The following is a 12,203-nucleotide window of genomic DNA, read 5'->3' as shown; positions in this document are numbered from 1 at the left end:
ATATTGTTGGTACTTAGAAATGGAGGTGTGCCACTTACATACCATGAAATGGAATGATACTTAGAAATCGAGGTGTGCCACTTACATACCATGACAAAGAGACATTTTTAAAATTGGAGAATATTTATTAAATGGTAAAAATGTATTACATGTATCTATCATCTAAATAATGATTTGAATAAATGTTGTACAGTCTTGCCAAATTTGGTAAAATCAATTGATTACCAGCTAACGTCTACGAGTCATTGAGGTTTTGCCTCAATAATTATTAAATGAAATTTCTCATGAGCACAAATAATTCTGGTCTCAATGACTTTCCTTGAAGACAATCTGGCTGAGTAGTCATTTCCCTCAGCTTCAGTATGAATAAATTAAGTCACTAACCTTAAATAAATGAATTTAAGTGAATATGAGCTGCATATGTGTTCTGGTTCTGTGGCTTTACTTATACTAAAGTGGAAGAACTTATTTCTTTGAATGGGATGTATAAGATTGGATGGAAGTTAAAGGTATTTCTCTTTATAATATTTTCTTTTTAAGGATCTCTATAGATTTTGTGTTTTGATTCTGTCCCACTAAGGTTGAGATTGGTTTGGGTTCTGACCCACAAAAGAATCCCTGGGAACTTGTGGACTGGTCTGACAAGGGTGGCTTGAGACCATGAGCGAGAATGGTGCTCACTCAAGTTGTCCTGTTACACAGTTAGGTAACTGAACAAATGATGGCAAACGCATACTTAGTCCTGGTTCTCCACTATGCGTTTTTAGGTTCTTTTTGCATTTTGGAGAAGCTCACCACAGCCCATTTAACATGGTTCCCTATGAGATACATTCACATCTATGTGTTTTCAGCTGCTGCATTTTTGGATAGGGTCAGATATGTTTTTTCCCACAGCAGACTGCAACGCAAAGGTGTGAACTAGTTCCTAGATGTTACCTTTCTTGATGATTTACCTTATTATTGAAAATTTTGTCTAAAAGGTAACATTGGCTTTACCACCATCAATATCCAGACCCTTCCTTTTAGTGCTTTAAACCACTTGCCTACCAGGCACTTATACCCCCTTCCTTACCAGGCCAATTTTCAGCTTTCAGCGCTGCCGCACTTTGATTGACAATTGCGCGGTCATGCAACATTGTACCCATATGAAATTTTGATCATTTTTTTCTCACAAATAGAGCTTTCTTTTGGTGGTATTTAATCGCCACTGGGCGCTTTACTTTTTGCGCTATAAATTAAAAAAGTGCAAAAAATTTGAAAAAAAAAAAAGTTTCTTTGTTTCTATTATAAAATTTTTCAAACAGGTATTTTTTCTCCTTCACTGATGTGCGTTGATGAGGCAGCACTGATGGGCACTGATAGGCGGCACTGATGGGCACTGATAGGCAGCACTAAAGGGCACTGATAGGCAGTACTAATGAGGTGGCACGGATAGGCGGCACTGATAGGCAGCACTACTGAGGTGTCACGGATAGGCAGCACTAATATGCAGCACTGATAGGCGGCACTGATAGGTGACACTGATGATGGGTACTGATAGACGGCACTGACTGGCATCACTGCTGGGCACTGACTGGCAGCACTGACTGGCACAACCGCTGGGCACTGACTGGTGGCACTGACTGGCAGCACTGCTGGGCTGCACTGGTGGGCAGCACTGGTGGGTGGGCACAGGTGGGTGGCACTGGTGGGCACAGGTGGGTGGCACTGGTGGGCACAGGTGGGTGGCACTGGTGGGCACAGGTGGGTGGGCACAGGTGGGTGGCACTGCTGGGCACAGGTAGGTGGCACTTCTGGGCACAGGTGTGTGACACTACAGAGTGGCACAGGTGGGTGCACTGCTGGGCACAGGTGGGTGGAGCTAGTGGGCGCACTGCTGGGCACAGGTGGGCGGAACTTGTGGGTGGCACTGCTGGGCACCGATCATCAGGGCACTGATCATCAGTGGCCCTGATGATCGGTGCCGATCCTCGCTCTGACAACTGCCGGTTCTCGGCAGTACTTCCCTCACGATCTGACAGCGTGAGGAAAGTGCAGCCGAGAACCGGCACTTGCATTTCACTGTGATCAGCGTGTCATTGGACACCGCTGATCACGTGGTAAAAGGCCGGTATGATCGGCCATTTACCACATCTCGTGATCAGCTGTGTCCGTAGGACACAGTGATCGCGGAGATCGCCGGGTGCGCGCCCCCTGGGGCGCGCAGGAGAGTGCGTTCTGGGGGGACGTCACATGACGTCCACCCAGAACTGGCCGGCCGCAGTGCAGCCGTCATTCGGCTATCTGCGGTCGGCAACTAGTTAAAGTAAGTTTTAAAGTTACTTAAAAGTGTTTGATAATCTTGGTGTGTGGGGGGCCCCCTCAATGGAAGATGTCTTCATTAAAAAAAAAAAGGTCAGCTTTTGTGGTCACTGTTGTATTTCCTATATGCCACATTTTATTGTAACCATTTACACCTCTAGGTGCTATTTTTCTTGGTTAAGGAAGGGTCAGTACTACCCTCTTTTTAAGTTGACGTGATGGTACTTGGTATTGAGTCTAATACATACAATTAAGATTCAAGGTTCCAAGTTGGACCATTCTTGAAGAGATGATTCAAGATTGGAGAATGTTAATTTTTATGATATTGGTTGTCAGTATTATTGCTATGACAACAAAGCACAGTCCACTTTCTACGTATATCTTTTGATGGAACATGGTTCTTCAGGAGGCATTGTTTGATGTTAGCATGTTCACTCAGGCTTTTGAAGAACTGGACCTAAAATAATGTATGTTATGGTTATCACTATTTCTATGTCAGAACATGTTTTTTTAAGAGTATAAAATACAGAAGGTGTCTTAGTTGGGCTGCATACATTCCTGAAAAAAGGAAACATGGTTGATTTTATTGGGTTGTCAAGTCATAATTTTCATACAACAGAAACTTGCATTAAAGTGGTATTTTGGGTAAATAAACACATTTATGTTATTGGTTTTACCTGTCAGAGGATGATGAGAACATTTCTGCCATACTCCCTTACCAGGCAGGTGACACACTTATTTACTAGTTAACAATGTAGTTTTCACCTCCTTACTGAGTGAATCATCATCATCATCCATTATCCATTCATTACAAGAATGGCTGGGCAAAATAATAAATCTTTTAAGAGGAAAACTGTAAACATATGTTGTTCAGCTGTGTATTTAGCTGGGATCTCACTTCAAATGGCATCCTGTAATCAATTTCAGAGTCTATCGTTGAGATTTCAGACTGGCAAAGGGAATAGGAAAACACAATCTTTGATTGATCCACAAGATTAGTGACATCTAGCCAACCTACATAATAGAAACGTTGAAGGGAAGTATCTATTATAGAATGTTTCAGACAATTTCATCTTGATTCTACTCTTTCTATATTTCCATTAGATTCTGGAAATGTGGCCAGTAATCTGAGTACAGTCTGTGTGTTACCGTGCAATAATAATGTTCCTCTCTCTGCCTTTACCATGGAGCTTAAAAATGCTCTGGACACAATAGGTAAGATACCTGTCAAGAAAGTGGATCGTAGAACTAATTTCCTCTATGGCGTTGGAAAAGTTAATATCCTGACAATCTGCCTCTTTCAGGCCCAACTCTGGTTCTTACAAGTGACATCATCAGGGCGCGGCTTGGAGCCTATGCCTTGGAAAGGTTTGTAAGGCCCATGTATGCACAGAGGCCTGTGCAGGCTAAAGAGTGTGATGAAAAGCTTGGCTTCCTGGTGACACAAATTGGTATTGGTGTGAACTCTGTCACATAGAGTTCTGCTGACAAGAAAATTCTAAAAACTGAAAAGAAATGCAAATAATTGCTGCTACTCAGTAAGACTGACATTCCAATGATGTGTCAATTTGCATTTTATGCTATAGTTGCTGTGTTGATTGGGTAGAGCCAAGTCGAGAGGGATCGTTTAAACCATTTAAACTGAAATTGCACATTTGCTCACGCAAGGCAATACATATTTACCTTCCATTTACACCCCTGTTGGGACCAAGGAAAGACAGCACTGTGTAGGCTCTATTTCGATCTCCACTCAGAGCTATCTCAAGGTTGACTATCCCCGCATTGACAGTGCTTGGCCATTCACCAAGTTCCCCCAATATTATATGGATTTAGTTACATGCCCCTGCATACCCTTAAGTATTGAAGAGTTGATTAGAGTATATGCTGCTGGGGAGGGCAGCATTAAAAAACAATCTGTTGCATTCCATGGCATGGCCAAAGTACATGTTGGCTTAAAGGAACACATCATGGACAATCCCAAACACACAGTTAAATTAAAGTTCCCTGAATCCCTAATGGTACAAAAATATTGAATCATCACAGCTACAGCTCCTGCATACCTATGTAACAGATTTAAAACTGAACTCCGGGCACAAAACTTTCATTGAAATACATTCCTCAGTAGTCACAAAGGATATAAATCCACTTTGTTTGCAACAAATACCTTGAAAAAAATTAGATTTAACCTTGTTAAAGTAGCAGTGACATCATCACTGTACTTTACATAGTCTGTGCAGAGAGAAGAGGTGTGGGAAGGATGCAATGGGTCCTCCCACAACAGACTGCCTGCAGAAAAGTAGAAGAGGGGGCGGAGACAAGACTGGTCACCCTGCACAAAGAGAGAGTGCAGCAGTGACTGGTCCTTATTACAGGAGCTCCTGCACAGAGGCAATGTGTCACACTGGATTACTGCACAGATCTGGAAGGAATACACAAAGCACACCAAAATTCAAGTAAGGATACACATGGCTCTTGTATTTAGACAATGTTTGTTTATCTCCAGAGTTCAGCTTTAATGTCTGCTCATCTTCAAGATGGCCATTTGTTTGGTGAAGGCAGGACCCCAAGGTAACCACACCCTACACTTATTTCCATTCTTTGGCAGTACTCACGAGTGTCAGCTGTCTACTTGGCTGGCCCAACAGGAAGATCTTCACCGTATTGTCCTTTATCAGACTGAGTTCTCGCTCACACCATGGACTGTACGCTGCATCCGCCAGGCAGATTGCGTTTTGGTGGTTGGGCTGGGAGAAGAGGCACCAGCAATTGGAGAGGTAAGAAAAAGACATGTTATGGAGCTGTAGAAGATCATATTAAGCTTTTACACTTAGACTGGCTTTAGATGGCTCAATAGAATAAGCAATGGGGGCTATTTACTAAAACTGGAGAGTGCAAAATCTGGTGCAACTCTGCATAGAAAGCAATCATTTTCCAGAGTTTATTTTTAAAGCTTAATTGAACAAGCTGAAGTTAGAAGCTGATTGGTTACCATGCACAGCTGCACCAGATTCTGAGTGCTCCAGTTTTAGTAAATCTACCCCATTGCTTCTGTTTTTGAGTATTGCTTGCCGCCAGTGTTGGACTGTTTCAGCTACACAGGAGATTAAGAACCCCCCAGGTTCTCATTATTACACAGGGAGGTTTTCCAATCAGTTACACGATCTCCCTGCCATCATTTCCCAATTCTTATCTCTTCTATTAACCTGTCTGTTCATGGGGAAATATCTGCCCATCTTTGGTCAACCTAATAACTCTTGCTTTATCCTCCTCCTGGTCTTCATTTATCAGCAGATGTCCACAGCTTCAGTCTCAGCTAGAAGGTATCTGTGGCTTCTGATCGAATCATGAATTAAAATCCAGATCTAAAATTTGTTTGTGGACAGATATAAATGACATTTTGCAGTGAAGGCCAAAACCGGTTAAATCCAGCAAAATACTACAAAAGTACATGTATGCTTTACATATTAAATCTTAATTTAAATCCACATTACACATAATTTAACATTTCTGTAAAAATGTTAAATTTCTCTTCCTTGCACTAGTGGCAACAGCATTTCATGTACTTGTGATTTCCCACAATCCTCATCTCCCTGGTCCTGTAATTGGCATACTGTGTGCACAAAGCTTGAGGCTAAATTACAGACAATTGCACTCACACTCTCACATTTTCCTTATGATTGTTGCACTGGGAGTTTAATCTTTACCCATATCAGCAGAATGACTGGGGTCCTATTTATGACAACACTGGAAATGATCATGTGACTATAATGTAGTCAGATTAGATAGAAGATTTAAAGTGATTTTAAAAGATTAAAAAAAAAATAAGAAACATCTCTATACTTACCTGCTTTGTGCTATGGAATTGCACAGAGGCCCCCCCCCCGAACCTCCTCTTCTCAGGTCCCCTGCCGGCACTCCTGGCTCCTCCTCTCTATCCAGTGCCCCCATGGGAAGCTGCTTCCCATGGGGGCACTCGTGCGTGCTTGCTCCTGAGCCCCGCTGATGTGTCCATTGACAGACTCGGCCCCGTCCCCAGTTTTCTCATCACTGGCTTTGACTGACAGCACTGGAAGCCAATGGCTGCCAGTGCCCCAGAATAGCCAGAGAGACAAGGAAGTGAGCGGAGAGAAAAGCTACAGACATGCACAGTGCTGGATCGAATGAGGGCTCAGGCAAGTATAAGGAGGGGCGAGGGGCCAAAATCGACGTCTAAACATGAATTATGGTAAATAAATGTCTAGGCCAGCAATGGGCAAACTACGGCCCGCGGGCCGTATACGGCCCGGCGGACCTTTTAATCCGGCCCGCGGAGCTAGGCTCCCGCAAGGCCAGTGGTCGGCAAGCCGCGGCTCTTTACAAATTTAGATGCGGCTCTCCTGTGTGCCGGGCGCCCGCTCCCCTCCCTCCTCTCCTCCTCTCCCCTCCCTCCTCTCCTCCTCTCCCCTCCCCTCCTCTCCTCTCGGATGGCCGCCCCCCCTCTCGGATGGCCGCCCCCTCCCTCCTCTCGGACGTCAGGACTCTGCAGCTGTCAGGATGTAGGCGGGGCAGCGTGACGAACTCCTCTCACAGTCCTCCCTGAAGACCAGAACGGCGCGGGAATACGAGAGGAACGCGCGGACCAAAGGTAAGTGAATTGACACAGGGGGGGGACTTACTATATGGGGGATGAATTACTATATGGGGGACTTACTATATGGGGAATGAATTACTATATGGGGGACTTACTATATGGGGAATGAATTACTATATGGAGGACTTACTATATGGGGAATGAATTACTATATGGGGGACTTACTATATGGGGAATGAATTACTATATGGGGGACTTACTATATGGGGAATGAATTACTATATGGAGGACTTACTATATGGGGGATGAATTACTATATGGAGGACTTACTATATGGGGAATGAATTACTATATGGAGGACTTACTATATGGGGAATGAATTACTATATGGGGGACTTACTATATGGGGAATGAATTACTATATGGAGGACTTACTATATGGGGAATGAATTACTATATGGGGGACTTACTATATGGGGGACTTACTATATGGGGGATGAATTACTATATGGGGGATGAATTAATATGGGGGATGAATTACTATGTGGGGGATGAATTACTATATGGGGGATGAATTACTATGGGGGATGAATTACTATGGGGGATGAATTACTATAGGGGGGATGAATTATTATGGGGGACGAATTACTATATGGGGGACGAATTACTATATGGGGGACGAATTACTATATGGGGGACGAATTACTATATGGGGGATGAATTACTATGGGGGATGAATTACTATATGGGGGATGAATTACTATGGGGGATGAATTACTATATGGGGGATTAATTACTATATGGGGGATTAATTACTATGGGGGATTAATTACTATGCTTACTATGGGGGAATATTACTATACTTACTATGGATGACACATACACATCATTCATCTACTCTTGGTCCGGCCCCCGGGTCCAATATATGAACCCATTGCGGCCCTCAAGTCAAAAAGTTTGCCCACCCCTGGTCTAGGCTTTAGAACCACTTTAATTGAAACTGTTATTAAACTCTGCTACATTTTCTCTAAATGGGTCTTGGTGGGGTCATGCCATATTGTGCTAGTAATTACTGCATATTTGCACATTATGTCAGGCTTACCTGACATATGGTGCCCTTCAGTGCTGTGGTGTCAGTGTTTCTGCTGGTCCCAGGCGCGTCCATCTTCACCTGGTCTTCCTTCTGAGTTCTGTCTGTTTGATAGCTTAAATGGCCGAACTGTGATGACTTCACTTTGTGCGCATGCGCACAGGAGATGCATCTCCATGGCATAGATGGAATGTCATGAATGTATGCTGAACTGCTCATGTGCAGCTCGGTGTACATGTCAGCTGACAGACAGAGGGAAGCCTTGTGACAGACAAGATGGATAAGGTCTCTTCTGTCATAAAAACCCTACCTGACAGCAAGTTTTATAAAACTAAGTTTATTATTACTTAAATGGAATTAAGAAGAGGGGGAGGTTTTGTGGTCCAAATCAGAGGAGCAGCCTAGGGTGACAACTCTGATTATCTGTAGATGTAAAGAACTGAGTGGTGGAAATATCAGCCTAAAATAACAGAAAAAAAATGTAAAAAAAGACTTTTAATGTAGCCACATCATCTAAAGACTGGTAGGCCACACAACATATTATTTTTTTATGGGTTTAGATACACTTTAATTCACTGTGGTGCCTTATCTCAACATGAAAAAAATACAAGAAGCTAAAGTTCTGTGAAAAAATGTGCAAAAGTCTTTGCAATTTACATAACTTGGGAAGGTTTTATTTTTTCTTAAGTCTCTCCTATACACCTATACAAGGTGTGATCAGGTAAATTTCATGTTCATGGTGCTGTAGTTACAGATCTGTCTCCTGTTTTTACTTACCACAGCTTGAAAAGTTTCTTGAGAATTCTCCAATCAGGGCCCTTAAACAGCTGGTACTCCTTCATCGGATGGATGGTCCTATGCCATCAGACACAGTAGAATGGCTCAAACTCAGGACTTGGATTTCAGCACATTTCCATATCCGTGCCCCAAAGCGGGTATTTGTTAAGAGGCCCCCACATAAAATGGTAAATGTAACAAACTTTTACTGGATGCTTAATGCAAAAGTAGGAAGATATATATATATATATATATATATATATATATATATATATTTATATCTTCCTACTATATATATATATATATATATACAGTGGGGATCGAAAGTTTGGGCACCCCAGCTAAAAATTTGTATTAATGTGCATAAAGAAGCCAAGGAAAGATGGAACAATCTCCAAAAGGCATCAAATTACAGATTAGACATTCTTATAATATGTCAACAAAAGTTAGATTTTATTTCCATCATTTACACTTTCAAAATAACAGAAAACGAAAAAATGGCGTCTGCAAAAGTTTGGGCACCCTGCAGAATTTATAGCATGCACTGCCCCCTTTGCCAAGCTGAGACCTGCCAGTGTCATGGATTGTTCTCAATCATCGTCTGGGAAGACCAGGTGATGTCAATCTCAAAGGTTTTAAATGCCCAGACTCATCTGACCTCGCCCCAACAATCAGCACCATGGGTTCTTCTAAGCAGTTGTCTAGAAAACTGAAACTGAAAATAGTTGACGCTCACAAAGCTGGAGAAGGCTATAAGAAGATAGCAAAGCGTTTTCAGATGTCAATATACTCTGTTCGGAATGTAATTAAGAAATGGCAGTCATCAGGAACAGTGGAAGTTAAAGCAAGATCTGGAAGACCAAGAAAAATATCAGACAGAACAGCTGGCAGGATTGTGAGAAAAACAATTCAAAACCCACGTTTGACTGCACGATCCCTCCAGAAAGATCTGGCAGACACTGGAGTTGTGGTACACTATTCCACTATAAAGAGATACTTGTGCAAATATGGTCTTTATGGAAGAGTCATCAGAAGAAAACCTCTTCTACGTCCTCACCACAAAAATCATCGTTTGAACTTTGCAAATGAACATATAGACAAGCCTGATGCATTTTGGAAACAAGTTCTGTGGACCGATGAGGTTAAAATTGAACTTTTTGGCCGGAATGAGCAAAGGCACATTTGGAGAAGAAGGGGCACAGAATTTAATGAAAAGAACCTCTGTCCAACTGTTAAGCATGGGGTTGGATCAATCATGCTTTGGGGTTGTGTTGCAGCCAGTGGCACAGGGAACATCTCACGAGTAGAAGGAAAAATGGATTCAATAAAATTTCAGCAAATTTGGGATGGTAACTTGATGCCATCTGTGAAAAAGCTGAAGTTAAAGAGAGGATGGCTTCTACAAATGGATAATGATCCTAAACACACCTCGAAATCCACTGGGGATTACATCAAGAGGCGTAAACTGAAGGTTTTGCCATGGCCTTCACAATCTCCTGACCTCAACATAATTGAAAATCTATGGATAGACCTTAAAAGAGCAGTGCGTGACAGTCAGCCCAGAAATCTCAAAGAACTGGAAGACTTTTGTAAGGAAGAATGGGCAAAGATACCTCAAACAAGAATTGAAAGACTCTTGGCTGGCTACAAAAAGCGTTTACAAGCTGTGATACTTGCCAAAGGGGGCAGTACAAGATATTAACTCTGCAGGGTGCCCAAACTTTTGCAGACGCCATTTTTTTGTTTTCTGTTATTTTGAAAGTGTAAATGATGGAAATAAAATATAACTTTTGTTGACATACTATAAGAATGTCTAATCTGTAATTTGATGCCTTTTGGAGATTGTTCCATCTTTCCTTGGCTTCTTTATGCACATTAATACAAATTTTTAGCTGGGGTGCCCAAACTTTTGATCCCCACTGTATATATATATATATATATATATATAATATATATATATATATATATATATATATATATATATATATATATATATATATATAATATATACAGTTTTATGAAGAATAAAGTACTTAAAAATTTTTATTTATAAATTGTATAAATTTCTTTAAAATGTCTAGCCTTTTGCCCAAATTTCAGTAAAGCAAAAACTCTTAATTTTCCATACAAAGGGAAAAATTATACCTTGCACTCTTGATCCCATGATGTTTACCTCTGGTGTGCATGACTAGACCAAAGAATTTATATAATTCGTATTTCTTTAATTTTTCCTCCAATCAGCAACACAAATTGCAACCAGGGGGACACATTTGAAGGGACAGATGCATATTTGTAAATTAGTAAAATAATTAGGGCATACCTAATGTGTAAATCTAGAGCTTAATTTTCCTCTACTACAAATGACAGAAGTCTGAATGTAAGGCTGTGGTTATTTAGCTTTAAAAATGGTAGTTGGTACCATACAGTATGATAATTCATAGTAATATCATCTTGGCTCCCATGCCATGTCTTGCTGTGTTGTCTCTGCATTGTCCCTTTCTTTCTCTCTCCTTCTGTGTGTCTGCATCAGCTTGAGTTCTACTCTAGAATCCATCAAAAAGAAGTTGATCGGCACAGTGATTTTTCCAGGCTTGCTCGTGCTCTTACAGGGAATACTATTGCCTTGGTGTTAGGAGGTGGTGGAGCAAGGTGAGTGAGATGATACTATGGGTGTCTCAATTTTTTAGGTATAAGTTAACTATTTTGTCCAGATTTGTCCAAGTCTTCAAATTATGCCCTAATGTGAAGTTTCCAATTTTGTTTTTGTATTTATATAATATCCCTCTTATACATGCAGAGGATTTGCACATGTAGGAATCATTAAGGCTTTGGAAGAGGCAGATATTCCTGTGGACATGGTGGGAGGTACCTCCATGGGAGCTCTAGTTGGAGGAGTGTATGCTGAAGAACGTGACAGTAACCAAACTGAAGAACGGACATGTAAATGGTCAAAGGTAAGACCTGGTTTAAAAAAGCAGGCGTATTTGGCTTGCATATCCTTCTTCTGTAGGGATGAGATGAACGTACCTGGGTTCAGTTTGCAGGAAGTTCGTAAACAGCTCATAAGTTGGTAAGCTGAACTCCACTGGAGTCATTGGGAGCCGAATCTGCCGAAAGGCTAATATGCAAGGGACTGTCCAACAAATGGCATGGGGAGCTGGACGCTGCCAACAGAGACGTGCACCAATGCAACATTTTGTTTTTAAATACCATTTTGCAGGGAACAAGACTTTTAAAAAGACCTAAAGTGAAAATCAAACATTTCTATAAAAAAATATGCTTGCAAGATGCCTTAAACCACCTGTGAAATGGCACACCTGTACGATGTATACAGCAAAACTGACAGTTACTGACATTTGAATTGCTGGTAAATGACATTTCCTTGCCAGGTTTACAAAAAAACCACCAAAATACGTAATGGACCCGTATTTGGGGGCGCTACATGACGGTTTTTAAACTAATATT

The 12,203-nt window shown here is 41.5% G+C and overlaps 1 protein-coding gene across 3 annotated transcripts in view; it reads left to right on the top strand.

Moving 5' to 3' along the window:
• LOC149436930 (patatin-like phospholipase domain-containing protein 6) overlaps positions 1 to 12,203 on the top strand; it is an 84,126-nt gene that overhangs the window by 59,196 nt on the left and 12,727 nt on the right. For all 3 annotated transcript variants that reach the window (XM_089661251.1, XM_089661252.1, XM_089661253.1), the window contains 6 exons: positions 3,406 to 3,516; positions 3,606 to 3,669; positions 4,907 to 5,075; positions 8,744 to 8,926; positions 11,269 to 11,387; positions 11,536 to 11,692. In XM_089661251.1, the coding sequence (XP_089517377.1) occupies positions 3,406 to 3,516; positions 3,606 to 3,669; positions 4,907 to 5,075; positions 8,744 to 8,926; positions 11,269 to 11,387; positions 11,536 to 11,692 (803 nt within the window). The remainder of the gene's footprint in view (positions 1 to 3,405; positions 3,517 to 3,605; positions 3,670 to 4,906; positions 5,076 to 8,743; positions 8,927 to 11,268; positions 11,388 to 11,535; positions 11,693 to 12,203) is intronic.

The sequence above is a fragment of the Staurois parvus genome, unplaced genomic scaffold (assembly GCF_062004578.1).
Source record: "Staurois parvus isolate SC_StPar_1 unplaced genomic scaffold, SC_StPar_1.0 ptg001328l, whole genome shotgun sequence".
NCBI classification, from domain to species: domain Eukaryota; kingdom Metazoa; phylum Chordata; class Amphibia; order Anura; family Ranidae; genus Staurois; species Staurois parvus.
This window is presented reverse-complemented; position numbering and strand designations above follow the sequence as displayed.